The following is a 20,638-nucleotide window of genomic DNA, read 5'->3' as shown; positions in this document are numbered from 1 at the left end:
ATCTAGTTCAGATTTCTGTACCCTTTTATTATTTCATTTGTAATTCTGAGGATTGATTTCAAAGATTAAGATGAAACCCACAAAATGTGGCCGTTTGCTGCTCCATGTTTCTTTTGACTGAAGCTTCACTCTTCTGCTTGGTCTGTTTTAAGGGTCATTGTTTTTGACCCTGAATTTTCTTGGAAGTCGCTTAGAAACATTTTTGCAGCGAGTGGCTTAAATACGTCAAATTATAATGACAATAAGCATCAGAGATGTGCACCATTTCACCTGTGCCTTTTGAGAGCAAGCTGCAGCCCTGAGTGGCCACTGTGCCCAAATCTAGTTTGCGAAGCTCTGATGGATAGAGCTTGAATGTCCGACTCCAGGGGGTGGGGAACCTCAGGCCTGGGGTCCAAATGTGGCCTTCTGAAGCCTCTTAGGTTACTTTTGCCTGGCTGGCATGCGTCTTTGAACTGTGGCTCATGTCTGTGTGGATGGAGGACAGAGAAGGATATGTACAATACTGCTGGACAGAGGTAAAATTTACAGGGTTGTCCTCGGATGCACTTTCACTCGGCTTGTGCATTAGGCCTGACATCTCAGGTGCATGAGGCAATAGCTTTGCCAAACAAGAATAACTCTTGATTGCAACTCATGGTTTCTCTGGAGTGAGACTAACCACAAGGCCAGGTCCGGATGTACTGTTAAGCCAAATCATGGCTTTCCCCAGGGAAGGACAGCAGTAGGAACAGGGGAGAAGTACAGCAGTCTTGATCCTCCGTCCAGGAACCTGCTTACTTACTCATCTGATTAAAACCCTGGTTTGAATGCATGATGTGCAAAAGTTGGCCATTGACATTCGGAGACAGGAAGTTTCTACGTATGGCGTGTGCTACAGAAATACTGAGTACTAGGGGTTGTCACCACTGCTTGCGTGCTTCGTCAACACTGCCTTTTCCTACCTACTTTGCCAATCTCTTGTGCAAATGTGGAGAATTTGATTGGGGGAAAATGAGAAACAGAAAGAAACCAAAGTGGACTGATTCACCTGCACTTACTTCATGCCCATACTTAGAAACGCTTCTTGTCAGGGCAGCCATTTGCTTCCTTCTGGTGACTGGAGGAAAATAGTCCTGAATAAACAAACAAAGACACAAGACACACTGGCACATGTTGGCCCTCTTTCCTTCTTTGTCACACCTCCCTGTTTCCTTCTTTATCACATATTTCTCTCCACCTTAAAACGCCCTCCTCGAAACTGCCTTTTCTTTTCATATCTTTTCCCTGCCCACTGATAGGGCTACTTACTCACCTTTTGCTGGAGAGTATATATATCTCACACCAGCAACCTAACGCCTCTCAGCTGGTGCCTCTGCATAAATATATCCTGCCAACAAAGCAAGGGAAAGAAAACCAGGTAAGGGAGGGATGCTTTGCTAGGGATTTTAGTCCGCCTTACATCCAGGACATGCTGGTTCTTGGGAAGGGGTGATTGCATAAGGCTTCAATGGCAAAGAGGAGATATTTGGGAAGGTCAGCATGAAGCTGTTCTGTGGCATCCCTGAATAGCTTGGCACTTCTGCTTACAGGGAACAGCAGATTCCAGGGAACATTCTAGGGTGCACATGCCATTTCTGTGGTTCATTGGCAGGCCACTGATCCTGCCACATCCTAGAACGTACACAGCACATACCCAGAGCCCTGCATGGCCAGGGATGATCAGGAGTGGTAGGCAAGCTGTCTTTATGGGCACAGTGGAAAAACAACAGCACTGGCCCACTCACTCTAAATGCTGCTGGTCTACTGACTCCAAATGTGCTTTCTTCATACGCACTCAGTTGTTTTGTCAACTTTTTTAAAGGGGGAGGGGTAAGACATCATAGGGAACAGCCCCATCCTCTTCTTTCAGATCCTGAAAAATGTGCAAGGTGGTGAAGCCACAGGGAGAGAATTGTGTTTTGTATACCTCAAGGACACTGCTCCTTTTTACATTTAGCATGCCATGCCACGTACCAGCAGTTTGCTCTGTTCGAAAGGGATATAGGAAGTTGCCTTAGACTTCTCCATCTAGCTCCGTCCAATATTCCATCTAGCTCACTCACCTACTCGTGATCCCCAGGGACTGGTCTTGAGAAGACCTGCACAGAATCAGAGAATTTGTAGAGTTGGAAGGGACCACAAGGGCCATCTAGTACAACCCCCTACAATGCAGGAATATTTTACCCAGTTTGGGGCTCGAATCAATGATCCTGAAATTAAGAGTCTCATGCTCTGCCAACTGAACTATCCCACAAACCTGTGGCTTTGGATACTGGAGGCAATGTAGCCTTCATGAATAGTAGCCATTGATGGTCATCAGTCATTGGTTTCTCTATCCCTTTTAAAGCTTTACAAGTTGGTGGTCTCCCCTGGCACTCACAGGGCCCCTTCCACACTGAAGTAATAATAATAATAATAATAATAATAATAATAATAATAATAATAAATTTTATTGGTTTTCATAGACATGTAACAAAATATAACTAGACAGCTAAGCATAATCGTAACACCCCTGCCCTAATCTTCTCACCTGCAAAACAATCAATCAATCAATCAATCAATCAATCAGCTTAGTATTGTTTTTATGGGGGAGCACCAACCAGAACTTAGTTTCATCACCTCTCAGGTGGGTGCCATTGCCATTATAAGAGAACAAGGGATGTGTTCATGGTGAGTTCCAGCACCTCTTTTTCTAGAAAAACAACACTGGGGGACACCAAAATCTTTTCAGTGCTTCAGGCCTCTAAAAGTCTTAATATGGCCCTGATTCTGTCCTCACAGCAGTGAACAACCTATAAAATAGTACTCTCACACTCAGGATCGCCAGTGACTGGTACTGAGAGGTGTGTTGCCTCAGATCATGGGGATAATGTAGCCATCATGATGAGCAGCATTGAGAGTCACCCTCCATTCATTTATCTAATCGTCCTTTAAAACAACTAAAGTTGGATGCCTTCTCTGGTGCTACAGGGCCCCCTCCCCACTGAAATTATCATTATTTTATTATTTTGTAAGTATTTGGGTTGGTTTTAATAGCTGCACATCAAAATACAACTAGCAAACTAAACACAATCCCGCCACCCCCTTCCCTCTGCCCCCAACATCACCAGTGTTTGTAATATCTTTTATCAAGGTTGTATGGAATCGTCCATCCACCGGTCACAACATCCAGATATGTAGCGATGCAGCCGAAAACCTGTTTCACAGATCCTTTTCCCTAGCATAGGAAATAAACTGCCAGCAGGTGGCATAAAAGGCATCTGCTTTCTTTTGCTTTCCTTTCAGCACCATTACATTGTATGTTACATTACAGGTATAGCCAAACTGCACACATTTTTACATCATAGGTCTACTCTCTGACACATCTGGGCAACGAATAGCGTTGTTGCAGCAAGCAGAAATATCAAGAGATCCCTTGTCTTTACAGACTTATCAGATCCTTCAAAAAGTGAAAGTAAATGCAACTGTGTTGTAAAATTAATTTCCCCCATAAAAATATTAGAGTTATTTTTTCTTTGCATGCATAAGGTCCCAGATCCATTCCTCAGCATCTCTGGGTTCAGCTGGGAAGGCCTTCTTTCTAAAACCTTCAAGAGCAGCTGCCAGTCCATGTAGTCGATCCTGAGCTAGATAGATTACCTGACATGGTGTAAAAAAACCTGCCCATAGTAACCAAGGACTTAACCACTCCAGAATGAAAGCTGCAGGTGCGGGGAACCTTTGGCCCTCCAGGTGTGCTGAAGTACAACTCTTACCAGCCCCAACAAGCATGACCAATGGCCACAGATGATGGGGAGTTAGCAACATCTGGAAGGCCAGAGATTCCCCACACCCACAACACGGAAACATTTTGGCGAAGACTCCACTGATCTTTTAAAATGCAGAACATCTGATAAACATTAAGTGCTGTGATGCCCCATGGTGGCAGAAGGTGTTTTGCAAAGCTTGGGGGATTTCAGGGGTGGAGTACAAAGCAGCATCATGGGCATGAGCTAAACATCTGGGGTGTACCGCTGGCCCTGCAGCCACCCTGTGGGTCTGATAATTCCTTTGTTTGGACAACCTCCTCTTTCTTGTCAAAGTTTCCTTATCCGGGGCCCAACCTGAAATGCAGCAAACTGGTTGCCATGAAAGTGAGCTCTGTGTCAATTTATCAACATTGCAGAGATGCATTTCCTAATAAAGGCTCAAATGCCAACATTGCAGTACCATTTGCCACCTCACTCCACTCACTTTCTCCCCTCCAACCTCACTTCTCTCCCTCAATTCAGATGATCAGCTGTGGCAGCCTTGAATGTCTGCCTTTCCCCTTGGCCTGCTGCTCCATCCATTCCTGCCATCTCCGTTACATGGTTTTCAGCCAAAATGTTCTCCAAACCACCCTCTCCCAGAGAGATGTATTTGCTATGAGGGTGTGACCCTCCTCTTGTTCTCAGGTGCTGTGTGTTCACACAAGGCACATTCTCCTTGCATACACACTCCTCGCAGCACACGCCATGGGGTCCTGCCCCAAATTGTTTAGCGAAGAGGGCAGAACAGCCCTTTGTCTACTGACCTTGCCCAGATATTCTTTTGGGTGGGAGCAAATGGGATTGCTGCCTGAGCTATTGTCATGCAAACCGCAGAGAGAAGGTAATTTGGGATGGGCAAATCTGCCAATTTCAGTTTCAGTTTCTCATTTCCAACTTTTCTCTCCTGAAGAGTTATCAGCATTTGGGTGTGACTTTTGCCTGATACACACGTTTCTATGCAATCCATCCCTTTTTGTGACATTTCTGGGTTCAGTGCAATGTGCACACTTATTGAGCTTGTGTAAATGGGGACTTCCCTAAAATGCATTTTTGTATGTTATTTTCACGAACAGATGCATTTTCACACACTCTTTACTCTAGTATATGCATTTATGTGTAAAATATTTGGCTGGAAAATTGCATCACAAAATTCAGACAAGTGTGAATTTCAAAGTGCAAATCAAGCAAGCTTGCCTGGAAATGCAGACTAAATCAAATTTTCCCCCAATACCTAGAGGTAACCCAAGGTAGGCTTGACTATTCTTACTCCAGGACTTAGGAAGCTACTTTTCCTCATGTCAGACCATTGACTCATCTAGCTCATTGCTGAACAGTAATATAGGCTTCTTTTAGACAAGTTCTAAGTTCTTACTTATAGTTAATACAATCTTTATCAAACCAGTTATACTTGTTTAAAGGTTTGATACTGAACTGAGTGTCTAAAACGGAGGCAAATAATTCCTGGATAGTCTTATAATAACAATCATTGTCCTCCAAGGGCTTCAAATTTTGGTTAGCCACAGGTTCGAGAATAACTGGGTTATTTTCAAATACTGCTAGTAGGTCCTTCCTATTTTTTTCACTTATATAAATTCTTTTGGCATAAATAGTCTTATCAATACTAATAAGAGGACTAATATCATTATTTCTGGGATTCCTGTACATCTCTAAAACTATTGGAAAGTGGTCACTCTCTGAGCGAGGCACAACTGTAAAAGAGGCAACTTCATTTAACATTTCAACGGAAGCTAGAGAATAGTCGATTACGCTCCTACCCCTTTTGGAGCTGAAGGTAAAATTTCCTGGAATATCCAGCCACATTGAGCCATTCAAAAATGAAAGGTTAAATTCTAAAACCAATTGTAAAAGTTTTCCTCCCGCTTTATTAATAATGATGTCCTTTGAATTCCTCCCTATTCTCAGTGGGAGTGGGGCATCTTCAGCTAGATTTGAGACATAGCGTTTATAAAGAGCTGTATTATCTGATCCAATTCGAGCATTAGTGTCTCCCATTACAATCAGGGGGATATTTTGAGATTTACTACGTATTAAATGCAACTCTTCAGAGACTATATTCCAACCATAATCTGGTCTAATTTCCAACTCTATGGGAGGAAAATATATATTTAAAAGAAATATTTCTCTGCAAACAATGGAAAATGACAACAATTGTGCATACTGTCCAATATTTCTAATATAATTAATTTTAAGGTTAGAAAGCTGTTTAATACCACAGATCAAACCGGCTTTAGGGCGACCTTTTATTGACATTTTAGTAGCGGGTAGATTATAAGTAATAAAATTAGGAATATTTAAAGGTTTAAGAGACCAAGATTCCTGCAAAAGTATTATATCGTAAGACTCAAGAAAATTTATAAAGTCAGAGTCAGCTAATTTACATGAGAGTCCTGCTACATTCCAGGACATAATAGAAAGAGTTTGAGGAGATCTTTGATTTAAGGGTGCTAGTGAGGTATGCGTGGTGCATTCCGGATGTCACACCAAATTCCTCTGGTTCTTACTATTAGCCCTTTCAGCGGGTTCAGATAATTCAGATGCTAATTCAATGATGTTTAAAGATGTATTCAATATGCTCACATTTGAGGAAGATGGAATGCTAGGGTTGCAACCTGGCGCACCCATGTTGGATAGTCCAATCCACAATCTATCATTGATTTGCATGAGAAAACTGGATTCGATAGGGCTCACTCTAACTGACTTTGAAATCTCTGATCCCAAAGATATATGGGAAACTATCAGGAAGACTCTCACAGAAAAAAGTGTTCTCGCCATGCTTGAGGTTGCAAAGCTCAGCACTTGCTTTCCTATCCACTTAAATCTCCCTTTGTGTAGAGATTTCCAAAAGGGATACATGACAAATCTGAAGAAACACGATTCGTGTAGGCTGTTTATGCTGGCCAGATTTAACATGTTTCCCTCGGAGGTAGTGAGAGGAAGATACTTAGCTATTCCAGAATTAGAGTGTCTCTGCAAATGTAGAAAACAGGAACCCGATACTCTAGAGCATATATTCTTCTCCTGTGATTTTGGCAGTTATGCCAGAAGACAATTATTTGAAGCCCTAAAATTTAATAGACAGATGTTTACACAACCAACTGTTCAGGACCTGCTGGCGGACAGCGATGATCAAATTACTTTAATAGCGGCTGAATTTTTAAGTGCTGTCCATGAAGAAAGAATGGGCCATGATAAAGAGACTTAGTGGTTTTGAATGGTAGGTGATGTTGCTATGCTGTATTATATTATCTATGTTCATCGATTTATTTCTTAAGACTGGGATAAACTGTGTTCACTAAGCCCTTATTTTATACAGTCTGTATATGATGCTTGTTAGTTCATGAGTGGTGTATTATGCCTAATAAAGGATATTTGATTGATGATTGATTGATTGCTGAACAGTGTCCTGTCTCCTTACACACTTAGTATTCAGCAGCTGGTTGCCCCAGAGCCATGTTTAGGCAAGATTTTCACCATTATTGCTGAGCCCACAAACCTCTCCCTCTCTCCACACACACACAGATCCACGCAGATCCACTTCTGGTTTTCTTCTTGTCCCACTTCATTTGAGAATGTTTGTTTAAGGAGCACAATGACGTTGTTCCTTTGCTTAACACTTTCCTCTTGAAGTTTATCGGATAAGGTGTGGCTGTGGGTGGCTGAAGGAGCCTCCAAATTCCCTTTAAAATTGCCTGAATCCTTGAAGCCTCATTGCTTTTCTGTAGACAATATAGAGACTGGTGGCTTGTCATAATGCAAGTATTAATGTTACTAAGGCTCTTGCAATCCATGGGTAGCTGCTTTCACCCAGTGGGTGGGGGAACAGAAGACAGATGAGAGAGGGTGTTCCTCTAAGCGATGTCCAGCTCAACCAGCATACATGAAAAGAAGGCTTATTTGTCCAGGTGTTAAGGTTTCACAGGCATCCTCTGTTATGGGGATAATGTTGGTCCGTTTCTTCGTCACATTGATGGGACTTTGCAACGGAAGCCTAGAGCAGCAGAATTGGGAATGCTCTGATCTGCACATCCCCAGCAGGTGCGGGGAAGATTTGGCCCAGCAGATGTTGCTCAACTATAAACCTCATGAACACTGAACACTGGCCATGCTTGCTGGGCTGGTGGGAGTTGCAGTTCAGCAACATTTGCAGGACCAGAGGTCCCCCACCTGTGTAGTAGACCTTTAAAGTGGAGAGATCAAGGGGGTGAAAAACAAATTCTGCCCCAAATAGAGAGGGGTAATCTGCAGCCCTCCAGATATTGCTGGTCTCCAACTCCCAGCAGCTCCAGCCATTGGCACTCCCTGCTACATGACACACTACAGCTCCATTTGCCTGGCTGTACCTCCAAACTCTGTTTTGTTAGGTTGTCCTCATGTTGTTTCCAGCTTGCTGTTTTAATCACTCATCATTTTGGTCCTGCAGCCACAGAAATCGCCTCACTGGAACGTTTCCCCTCCATTCAAACCAGACCTCCTCAGCTCCCAGAACCATGAAGCTCTTTCTTCTCTACCTTTTTGCTGCCCTGATAGCTTCAGGTGAGTTGAGTTGTATAACTAGCCTCTGTCAGAGCAGGCAGCTCAGAGTCCTCTCACCCCAGCTCTCCCCCAGATGAAATTAGGAATGAAAGCAGGAGAGCTGGGGGAAAATTCTCACCTGGCAACCAATGAACCTATTTGCTTTCAGATACAGTGGTACCTTGGGTTAAGTACTTAATTTGTTCCGGAGGTCCATTCTTAACCTGAAACTGTTCTTAACCTGAAGACCACTTTAACTAATGGGGCCTCCTGCTGCCGCCGCGCCACCAGAGCACAATTTCTGTTCTCATCCTGAAACAAAGTTCTTAACCCAAGGTACTATTTCTGGGTTAGCAGAGTCTGTAACCTGAAGCGTATGTAACCTGAAGCGTATGTAACCTGAGGTACCACTGTAGTACATGGGGAGACGAGTCCAAAAGGCATGGGACGCAAATTTTCATGGCTATGGTGGCTCATTTACCAGGAGTAATGCATTTAGTATTAACTCTGGAAGTATATGCTTGATTCTGAAGAAACTAAGCCTCCTAGAGCAAAATATACATCAGGAGGCTTTGTTTGGTCAGAATCAAGTAAACACTTCCAGAATTAACACTAAATACATCACATCTAGTAAATGAGCCACCATAGTTGCTAGGGGGCTGTGAAAATTTGTGCCCCTGTCTTTTTAGACTCATCTACCCATGTACTATCTGATACCAAAGGGGTGCATTGGTTGCCAGATGTGAAGAATATTGGCAATATTTTCGGCTCTCTTACCCCCTAATAGACTGACATACCTCACAGAGCTGTTGTGACAATAAAAGTAACTGGAGAGGGGAAACCCACGTACACCAAGGGTGATAATCCTGTAGTGCTGGGGAGCTGCAGGTCATGGCTTCCCCCAAAGGATTGTGGGAGCTGTAGTTCATGAAGGCTACTGAGAGTTGTTAGAAGGCCCCTATTTCCCTCATAGAGCTCCTGTTCCCAGAGTTAGATGGCTGCTATTCATACAGTGGTTTAACAATCAATCCCAGGGAACTCTGGGAACTGCAGCTGTGGGAGTGGAACAAGGGCCTGCTAACAACTCTCAGCACCCTTAACGAATCACAACTCCCAGAATTCTTTGGGGGAAGCCATGACTGCTTAAAGTGGCACCACAGTGTTTTAAATGTGTGGAGCAATTGTGGCCTGGGTTGTGCTGGTGTGAAACAGCAGTTTCTCCAGCACATCCGCCTGAATTCCTTGGAGGAAAGAAGAAGAAGAAGAAGAAGAGTTTGGATTTGATATCCCGCTTTATCACTACCCGAAGGAGTCTCAAAGCGGCTAACATTCTCCTTTCCCTTCCTCCCCCACAACAAACACTCTGTGAGGTGAGTGGGGCTGAGAGACTTCAAAGAAGTGTGACTAGCCCAAGGTCACCCAGCAGCTGCATGTGGAGGAGCGGGGACGCGAACCCGGTTCCCCAGATTACAAATCTACCACTCTTAACCACTACACCACACTGGCTCTCGAGTCGAGTTCAGAAAGTAAAATATAAACAAAAGAAATAACAGATCAGGTTGTTGCTACCGCCATAATTGCAGTGGTTGTTGTCATTTACTGTTATTGATATTATCATTTCCCCCTCAGCAAAATCCCTGAGTTGCGAATGTACAAACTGCACAAGTGGAACAACTTGCACAGCCGACAAAGAAGGAGCGTGCATCGCTGTGACAGGGAACATTAAAACTGGTAGGTGAACGCACCTCTGAGGGCATTTCCAGATAACACTAACCGAAAGCTTGCTGGAAACGTAGGTTTTAAACAATGTGGTGGTGGGAGAACACAGCCAAGATTTTCATGATATTGAATCACATATCCAATACCAAGCTCTCCATTTGAATGGTGCAAACTTGACAGCGTATTACAGATTGTAACAGGATATCAGGCACTGGCTGGATGAGGAATAGTGGTGGGAGCCGCCCACTCAAGAGCCTCCCACCAAGTGCACAGAAGATGCCAACTTAAGATTCTGGATCCTGGTGGTGGGACACGGAAAAGCAGTTTGCAGAAGGGTTGAGCTGGGAGGTGCTGGGGGAAGGGTGTCTGAGGGGTCAGGAGAAGGGTCAGGAGAAGGAGGGATAGAGGCTGAGCGTTACAGACTCAGATAGAGAGGAGTAAAAAATTGGCTAATTGCCTTCGGTGTCTGCTGTGTGTGTGCCTGCCCTGTGGTTGACCTGGCTCCTTGACAGCTCCTTGACACAGGAGCACTACTGCCCTTATACTAAGAATCACTGCTGACCAGAAGTGTAAATGCATCCGTGCTTGACCATGGGGCTGCTGCTTCTTCTTCTTCTTCTTCTTCTTCTTCTTCTTCTTCTTCTTCTTCTTCTTCTTCTTGTTAGAGTGTTTATTAATTTTCCAATAAGAACATCCAATTAACATTCAATTCATAATCCAAAAAACCCCCCTAGAATTAAAAAACCCCAATTGTCTTCCAAATTTGATTCTTGTTTTACGGCTTTGGCCTGAACTTCAAAGCAACTCTGAATTCTTAGTCCTGCCTCTCACGATCTTTCCATATTTCCATATCCGACTTTATCTCTCCAAACTTCTTTGCCTCTGGCTCTGCGATCTTCCACACATCAAAAAACATGAATAAACTTTCCACCTCCGAGTGCGGACTTGTTTATATTATATTCCCTTCCACTGCTCCCCCCCCCCGCGCCGCTTCAGCTGACCCCATCCAGTCCAGGCTTTTGTCCAGTTCTTTGAATTTGATATCTTGGCAGCTCCCAAATCATTAATCTTTCCTGTCTGGCTGTTATCAAGTGTTGAATTGTTTTTAAGCAGTCTGTTCATTTTGTTGCATATGTATATATCAATCATTTGCTCAAAATGAAAAAAATAAATCCTTCAGAAACAGCTGCATTGTATGTTATCCAAAATGTTATCTCAAATCATTGTTGTCAGCCGGCAATTAATTCCTGTTTATCTTAATCGGAGACAAATTCTAAAACTGTGTAGTAAGCAAGCGCCATCTTCTCCTTTCTTCTCCTTTCAAGTCTTAAAAAGAGCTGTGTGTGAGTCCCAATTATAAATAAAAGTCCATCTGCACTTAAAAAGCAATTTAAGTTCCTAACGAGGGTTGGCATGAAAAACCAATTGTTGATCTTAAAGAGGAAAAAGAAAGCATACCAATCGCCTCCACATTCCACACACCGTGCTGAAGATTTCTTTGAAGTCCGAGCTCATACGCCAAAGACTGTATTTTCTGCAGGTTTTTTCCTTCAGCTTTTCCAAATCAGACCACGTCTGTTTGTTTTCCAAATATATATATACTATCCCAAACAGATGGGACAGGCTAGATGGGAGTGGCATCAGAGAGTGCCAACCGTTGTCGTGCTCGTTGACCCAGTGTCCTGCTGGGTGCATCTTAATGCACACCGGCAATCTCAGACAAACTGCGGGTCTTTGAGACAGTCCTCCCCTGCCCTGGGGAGGCTGCCAGGGCTAATTACCCCCATATCAGCCCTGAATTACTGGCACGGTCGGGGTCCGGTCTCATGGGAGTCAACCATTTCCCACCGCCGGAAACAGGAAGCCTGACCCATGCTCTGGCACCGGGGAGTGGAGAGCAGGTGGGGAGAGGGCTGGCTCGTGTCCTGGGGGTGGGGCATGCCACCTGCAGGGGTGTGGCACCCAGCATGGGCGGGGGGGGGGGCAGCTGTGATGGCACCCTGCCAGGATTGCACTGCCGGGGGCAGTGCACTCCCCTTGCACTCCTCTTCCTCTGCCAGTGTCTTTGAGTGCTTTTGCCCACTTGGAAGTGTCCTTGGCCAGCGATAATACCTCTTTGCTTGCCTGGAGGCAGTGAGGTCTGCGTAGAAACCCCTGACTTTTGCAAGACTGGAATGCAGTTGAGCGTACAAAGGGAAGAATGCTGTAGCTTCACCCACTTTTGCCCCTGCCCCACTGGCTACTGGAAGCCAGCCCATGATGCAATGCGGCTTTCAGGCTGGAAAATGTTTTTCTTCTCTGCTTTAATGGACAGGTGATATTGCTTAGCCATTGGTTTTAACACATGTTGTTGTTATCCTGATGTCTCTAACTCCTTTCTGATTTCTACTTTTTTGAAGGTGAAGACTCCAGTGCAACACCAGGTATATTCAGTAGCTGTTGGAGCAGCCAGACCCCTTTGGCGTGCAAAGAGGAGGAGATGTTCATCACAGCGGGGAAACAATTTTCCTGGAACACTAAAACCATATGCTGCCACGAGGACAACTGCAATGCTGTTATCCCTGAAGGTATGTGGGGTCCAGGACTCATTAAGGCTAAGGAGGACTCTCAGAAATGGATAGGTGTATTTTCATGCAAAATACCCTGGGAATTTTTATTGAAGGGCATTATGAAAATGATTAACAATGTCAGGAAAATGAAGGATATAGCACAAGAGCTTTTTTGTCTTGTTGATTGTGAATAAAGCTATTGTCCTGGCTTTGCACAAACTGCCAAAAGGGCTTAGAGTTCTTTACTGGTTGGAAGCTTCTCTCCAAACTTTGCAATGCTCAGGTAGCATGGAAGGCAGAATACAGTGGTACCTCGGGTTACAGACGCTTCAGGTTACAGATGCTTCAGGTTACAGACTCCGCTAACCCAGAAATAGTACCTTGGGTTAAGAACTTTGTTTCAGGATGAGAACAGAAATCGTGCTCTGGCGGCGTGGTGGCAGCAGGAGGCCCCATTAGCTAAAGTGGTACCTCAGGTTAAGAACAGACCTCCGGAACGAATTAAGTTCTTAACCCGAGGTACCATTGTATGTTTTAAGCTGGTCTAAAATTGGGGAGTCTACCTGGAGAAATGTCTGTGATGCGCCCAGTTGGAGAAGGCTACAACTTGCACTTCTGAAGCAAGTCAGCTTGCCAACTGCTGAGCTGGCCACTGCAGATGTTCTTTCTGTTTACTTACTCATTTCATCACTCCTGCAGCGCTAAAGGAAGACACCACTCCCAGTGAACTGATGTGCCCAACATGCTTTGTTTTCGGCTCTGAGTCCTGCAATGCCACCACGATGAAATGCGCCAAATCCCAGGACCATTGCCTTACCATTACTGGAGTTATCACAACAGGTAAATTAGAATGTAGAATCATAGAATCGTAGAGTTGGAAGGGACCCCAAGGGATATCTTGTCCAACCCCCTGCAATGCAGGAATCTCAGCTAAAGCATCCATGAAAGATGGCCAGTATGATGACTGCGGATTATTACTATTCATTTCATTTTAATCCAGCTCTTCTTCCAAGGAGTTCAGCCTCTCCCTTGCTCTCTCATAAACCTTATGAGGTAGGTTAGGCTAAGAGATAATAACTGGCCCAAATCCAGTTATTTCAGCCTAGAATCTAAGTGGATATTCTAATCACTGCACTGAACTGGCTCTACAATGGGTGAGTTTGGGTTTATTTCCCCTAAAATTTGTTATACACACTTCCCCCTAATACAAGGGGTTAAAAATATATACTGAGAACTACATTGCAAAATTCAGAGAAGTGAAAATTTCAAAGAACAGCTGTGGTTCACAAAAGAGACCCAAATAACTGGCTTGGCAAGAACTCACTGTTAGCCTGTCTCAAAATGGTCACATTTCTTTGAGGTGCTGCTTATATTTGTTTGCAGCATGTCCCAGTTCCCCATTGAAAAGACCTCAAGTTAGCATAGAACTTGGCATGCAGGTATATAGGGTGACACATTAAGGTAGACGACAAAGGTTTTGTGAAGCGAGATTAAAAGCTGACCAAAAGGATAAAAAAGGTTGTTCTTAGGGAAAAGGTTTAAAAATACAAATGGTTACAAGCACGCAAAGCAAACCCCTAAAATGGAGTAAAAGTGCAGAAAGAAATGGAGGATGTTTGCAGCTTTCCCTCTAGACACAGTTCCTATAGTGAAAGAATGGTTGGTTTCTTGCACACACCAGCCCTTGGCATTATGACACCTGTCTTGACCTCTTTCTTTTACCTGGTTCCCCAACATGCCCTCTGAGTATGTGATGCCCTTGGTTCCCAGTTGACAAAAGCAAGGAAGTATAAGCTCTTTAGTCCCAACTGCCGGTATTGCCTATTCGAAATCCCACCCCGTACCTTCCTCAAAGATTTTACCATCTTCTAATTTGATTCCTGGACAGGTGAGGTTTAACAGGTTAACCTCATAATCCCCAAATCAACCCAGATGCAAGGCTTTTCTTCATCAGAACAGGCCATTTCCTTTACAGCAGGGATGATATAATTTCTTTCCCCTATTGTCCTTTTGCAGGTACTACAATTGTGTCCTTTTTGGGGGAAGGGTGTGCTACCCCTACAGCAAGCAACCTTGTCAGCGGCACAAAGCTGACCTTTGGAGAGGTCACTTACATGATTACCAGCAGCCACATAGAGAAAGCTAAAGAAGGGGCCAGCCAGGACATCCCCACATCCTCCTCTAAACCCTCCACCACCTTGTCTTCCTCCAACTCTTCCACCACCCCAACCTCCTCTAAAACACCCACCGCCTTGTCTTCCTCCAACTCTTCCACCACCCCAACCTCCTCTAAAATACGCACCACCTTGTCTTCCTCCAGCTCTTCCACCACCCCAACCTCCTCTAAAATACCCACCACCTTGTCTTCCTCCAACTCTTCCACCATCCCAACCTCCTCTAAAACACCCACCACCTTGTCTTCCCCCAACTCTTCTACCACCCCAATCTCCTCCAAAATACCCACCACCTTGTCTTCCTCCAACTCTTCCACCACCCCAACCTCCTCTAAAATACCCACCACCTTGTCTTCCTCCAACTCTTCCACCACCCCAACCTCCTCTAAAACACCCACCACCTTGTCTTCCTACAGCTCTTCCATCACCTCATCCTCCTCTAAAACCTCTACCAACCGAGCCTCTGACAAGTCCCTGAGCAAGTCTACTAAACCTGCAACCACCTCTACCTCTGCCACCTCTACTAGTTCTGTTTTCACCATCCTACTGCCAAGTCTCCTTGGGCTCCTGCTGGATGAATTTCTTTACTGATCTCATTTGGCCCAAGACACCTTCTCTACCCAAGTTAAGAAGAGCATCTTCAACATGATACAAGAACAGAGGGACCAATCCCAGAAGTTTAATGTACATTTCCCCCCAATATACCTTTTTGTAAACATTTTTGGGTGAGTGAACTGCATCACAAAGTGAGGAAAAGTGTGAATTTCAAAGGACAGGTGCATTTTGATTCACGTATTGGTGGATTTGGTGGGTTCTCATTAAAATGAGAACCAAAGCAATCCCCCCCTTCATCCCCTGGTGGAAGTAGCACCAAACCCAATGAGACTTCCTTCAGAATTGATGTGCATAGGCTTGCACTCTTAGTCTCCTTACAATCACCTCTGAATGCGGAACTATTATTATTTTCCCTAGGGATTGTGAAAGAAATGACCCAAAATTTGTAATTCATTTTATTCTGGGGTGTGTATGTTTAATTTTAATTCAACTGTGTTGATGTTTTTCTTTAAGTCTTTATTTGTGAGCATCATTAAATTATATATTCTTGATTAAATAAAATAAATATTTTTAAAACCACGAAATACCTCTGAATGTGGAGCAACAACCGTTTTTGGTCAAAAGAAATATAAATTCTATAAGATGGACTCATAAACACAAAGAGGGAAGTATTCCTCATCCTTTAATAGTTGCATTTCTCTCTTTAACACGACTATACATGGGCCTTGCCCCCCCCCTTTGCATCTAACCACCCTAACATGCTGACGTGGCTCTTTTCATCAATAAGCAAATATCCCTTCGGTAAACAACATCCTTTGCCTGGTCCAGCTTTCTCGAGTTCTGCACAAGTCCAAAGTCCGAGGGGAAAGGAGACGGGTCTGCAGTGGAAAATGTTTACATTTCCAAGGGAACACAGAGCTGATTTGCATCCTCCCCAGGAGACCTGCTCAACAATCATTAATATCTGCAGACACAGAGAATTGGTAGTCCAGGATCTCAGTTTGGCTTTCAAGGGCTTCCCAAACGTCTAAACTATGGCAGGAGAGCCTGTGGCCCTCTAGATGTCACAGAATCACAGATTTGAAGAGTTGGAAGGGACCGCGGGACTCATCTAGTCCAACCCCTGCAGTAAAGGAACTGCAGCTCCCATCATTTCTGATGGGAGAAGGAGTCCAGCAGCATTTTGAGGACCACAGGCTCCAAATCCCTGCTCTAAAAGATGCAAGTTTCTACATATGAAGAATGCTATGGAAAACTGAGTATTTTAAAATATGCCTAACGAAACCAAGCTTTGTAAACATTTTTTCCCCTTTTTGCTTCTTGGCTTTTATTTTATATATTGCTTTGAGGCACATGTGGATGGCAATAAATAAATAAACAAATAAACAAATAAATAACAATGTTAAAAGCAAACTTGTTAAGGAAACAGACCCCTGCGCGCGCTCTCTCTCTCTCTCTCTCTCTTCCTATATGCATAAAACTGTAAGGCTGTCTTCACGCAGCTCCCGTTGAAGGTTTTGTAGTGCCACATCACAATCCTGGAATTACATGAAGTCAAGGTGGGGCATGGGAGCAAAGGAGAAAGCAGACTGCTTTTTGAGTGGTCTTTGGCTGAGGGTCTGGGCAATTTCTAAAGTCTTTAAAAGTTCTTACACACCTTTGCCCTGGGTGCTCACTTCCTTGCAAAGGTGGGGGGGTGGGGACTCAGTTGCAACAGGAAAATAAAGTTATTCCTTGCTTTCCTTCTACTGGTTCCTGTTTCCAATTTAGAAGATATACTTTATTAACAAGCAAACACCCATATATGTATAAAATTCAGCAACTGAACTTAACCTTCGCTAATTGAACAAGATAACTGACAGCCTTGCTTTTAAGACTGCCTCTGCTAAAACAGCCCTTTAGGACTGCAGCCAACCAGAATGACAATAGAGTTTTGCTAAGTTTCTATTTCCTGTAACAACTTAAGTTTCAGTTTCCTGTTGAACTTCCTGGCAAGGACTGCCTCTAGCCACCTAGACCACTGTCTCCAGCTGAAAACAAAATAGTTGAACAGTTTCATTCATTCACCAGGGGATTAGAAAAAGTCATAAAGAATATGTCTATCAATACCCACCAGCCATAGTGGCTATTTGTCTGTTTGTTGGACATGCCTCTCAATACCTGAGGAAGAATAGCAAGGGAGAAATACTTACAGCATTTATACTCCGCCATTCATCTAAGAAGCGTGGCTTACAAAAACTAGCTCCTTAATGTTCTGATTGTGGGCTTTCCCTTGCTTCCTGTAGGAAACAGGAAGTAGGACTAGACAGGCTTGTGGTGTGATCCAGGAGGACTCTCCTTATTAGTTATTACTGGTAAGTTTCTACCTCACTCTTCCTTCCCAAAGAGCCCAGGGAGACAAACACCAACATGTTAAAACAGTACAGTGGAACCTCGGTTTTCAAGTGTCTGGGAAGCGGAACGATTTGGAACCCGAATGTTTTTGAATGTGCCTCAGAAGTCGAATGGCTTCCAAGGTGTGTTTCTCCATTTTATTTATTTATTTATTTTTTAAAATAATATTTATTACTTTTAAAACTTACAAAAAAGAAAAAGAAGAAAGAAGACAAAAGAAAAAAAAGAAAAAAGAGAAAAAAACAATACAATACAATATATAAACTATACAAAACACAACCTTAACACATTAAACTAAACACAATAAACTAAACAAAACAATACAAAAACAATTTAAAAGCATACATCATACCTTTTCCATATTCTATCTTTCATTCCCTTGTTTCATCGACCTCCTCTCACCTCCCTTTTTGTATTCCACTTCTATTAGTTGTCTCAGCAATTCCTTTCCCTCTTTCTCTATTTTCTGTCATATAAATGTCTTAACATATTTTTAATCTTATTTTCCATTAAAACTAGTATACTTATTTAAGCTTAACTCCTTAAAACATTTCCACTAAAGCCATAAAATTTCATTCCAACATTTTTCTATCACTCATTAATTTTACAATATTTCTATATATAAACTTTAAATTTTCCAATCTTCTTCCACCATCTCCTCTCCCCAGTCTCGGACTCTGCCAGTCACTTCCGTCAACTCCATACAGTCCATCAACCTGGAGATCTTATGTCCGAGGCTCTTAACTCTTTTCCATGTCCCTTCTGCAGGTCTTCTTCATATTCTTTGATGCTAAAGAGCAGATCTCAGGGAAACTCTGACCTAACGATGCTTTTATTCCTTCTCAACAGGTCAGCCAATTTTCCATAGTTAAAGCTAAGATCCATAAAGTATTTCAGGGCATGTTTCAAGATTCCTCCAAATCCAAAGGCCCTCAGAACTCCAATCTCCTCCTGACCCAAGTCCATGTCCCAAAAGTCAGTTAATCCCTGCATGGAGGGATCTTTCCAACTTTCCGTTTCCAGTCCAGGCCGGGCTCCGATCCTCAAAATCTGACTTTTTCTAGTTTCAGTCATAAAAGGCCTCAACTTATAGTCCTCAATTTGCCTCTGTAAGGCTGAGGCTCCCACTTGTATTACTTTAGGTTCAACAACAACAACTTTCTCCTTCTCCTTTTCCACAATTTGTCCTGCTAAAGTAAATTCCTGTACCAAATCCTGAATAATTTCTGTATTGGTGCTCACTTTTTGTCCCAAGTTATCAATTTTAGTAGTCAAAACATCCGTCTTCTTGTGAAGTTGTTCCAACGAGTAGCTTATCTTACATAATGCAGTCACTAAGGCTTCTCCTGTCAACATTCTTAAATGGTCCAAGGTTAATCCCTGATTCTCACAGTTCTTATCATGCAGCTGGAGATTCCCCAGCTCCACTCTTGTAACAGTTTCAAAAGCTCCCTCTAGAGGGAAACAGACTCCACTTGTATCAATCCTTTCAAGCACAGTTCAAAAAGTAAAGTTAGTTTCAATTTTCAGTTACTTTTCCTCCTTTTTAAATGCAGAAGAGGACAATGGAAACAATATATTTCTCTTATTTAACTGTCAACATACGTTCTCTTCACTGTCAATGAACTCTCCCAAAACGTCAATCTACTGGCAGCCCGTTTCCAGGTTCAGAGCAGTGGTAATTTAATTTTTATCACTCTCTCCTGCAGGCTACACAATCCAAAATTTTCCCCCTCTTCTCCTGCTTCCAAGGGGGTTTAATGATTTGAATCGATGGAAGTTTAATCCTTTACATAAGGCTTTCCAAGACCTTAGCTTGCAGCTTCTTTGCTTCAAGCTATTTACAAAAGGGGAAGGCGGACTTCCTGTTTGAAACCTTCCCGTTTCGGTACCAAATTAAGACGTTTGTAAATCCAATTTTCCGTTCTGCTCAAGGGTAGTTGTTTGAAGTCAAATTGTCCACAGGAAAAAGTCAGCGCTCTCCGGCAACAGCAATGCGGCTTCACTCCATGAAAAAAGCAATCAATTCGAAGCACTGTGCCCCTCACCCCACGTCGCTCTGGATCCCCAAAACTGGGTTTCCCCACGAGCAGGGGAGGCACAAAGGGTGCCAGCCGAATCCCACGTTCACAAGCTTCTCCCGCCTGTGATTTTAGTGGGTCTTCGCCTTCGCCATGGCGGTCAGACCCTGATTTCCACGGAGCAAATTCCTCCCGATCGGAGGAACTCCGCCATTGCCAGAGGCGCCAACCCGGAAGTCCCTGTTTCTCCATTTTATCAATGGAGTTTACTGACCGCTCATTGATCCTCGGTTTTCGAACGTTTCGGAAGTTGAACAGTCTTCCGGAACAGGTTAAGTTCGAAAACCAAAATTCCACTGTACAATATAAATATATCTGAAACACTCAGGCCCAATCAGTGCTATACAGTTAAGCTACTATGGTACCATTTGATATAATAATAATAATAATAATAATAATAATAATAATAATAATGTTATTTATACTCTACACAACAGAGTATTAAAAACGGGCACCACCACTGAGAAGGCCCTCTGCCTAGTTCCCTGTAACCTCACTTCTCGAAGGGAGAGAATTGCCAGAAGGCCCTCGGAGCTCAGCTCTCCTTGGTAATGGCTATTACAGTGGCACCTCAGGTTAAAAACTTAATTCGTTCTGGAAGTCCGTTCTTAACCTGAAACTTTTCTTAACCTGAAGTACCACTTTAGCTAATGGGGCCTCCCACTGCCGCTGCACCGCTGCTGCCACGCGATTTCTGTTTTCATCCTGAAACAAAGTTCTTAACCTGAGGTACTATTTCTGGGTTAGCAGAGTCTGTAACCTGAAGCGTCTGTAACCCGAGGTACCAGTGTAGTAACAATGGGTAAATGGAACCTCCATGT

At 43.4% G+C, this 20,638-nt stretch overlaps 1 protein-coding gene across 1 annotated transcript; it reads left to right on the top strand.

The window, feature by feature from the left end:
* The first annotated feature begins 1,338 nt into the window (after positions 1-1,338).
* On the top strand, positions 1,339-15,878 carry LOC307221645 (uncharacterized protein). Its single transcript, XM_079986367.1, has 6 exons — positions 1,339-1,399; positions 8,254-8,366; positions 9,975-10,076; positions 12,464-12,631; positions 13,313-13,453; positions 14,630-15,878. Exons 2-6 carry the CDS (start codon positions 8,321-8,323, stop codon positions 15,376-15,378), a joined length of 1,206 nt encoding a protein of 401 aa, XP_079842493.1. The 5' UTR covers positions 1,339-1,399; positions 8,254-8,320; the 3' UTR covers positions 15,379-15,878.
* Positions 15,879-20,638: the final 4,760 nt, after the last annotated feature.

This window comes from Podarcis cretensis, assembly GCF_951804945.1.
Source record: "Podarcis cretensis genome assembly, chromosome: 8".
NCBI classification, from domain to species: Eukaryota; Metazoa; Chordata; class Lepidosauria; order Squamata; family Lacertidae; genus Podarcis; species Podarcis cretensis.
This window is presented reverse-complemented; position numbering and strand designations above follow the sequence as displayed.

Excerpts from the sequence above, each read along its gene's own strand:
- LOC307221645 (XM_079986367.1), top strand. The coding sequence starts at position 8,321 with ATGAAGCTCTTTCTTCTCTACCTTTTTGCTGCCCTGATAGCTTCAG. Across the intron at positions 8,367-9,974 it reads TGCTGCCCTGATAGCTTCAG|CAAAATCCCTGAGTTGCGAA; the intron begins GTGAGTTGAGTT and ends TTTCCCCCTCAG. Across the intron at positions 13,454-14,629 it reads TACTGGAGTTATCACAACAG|GTACTACAATTGTGTCCTTT; the intron begins GTAAATTAGAAT and ends GTCCTTTTGCAG.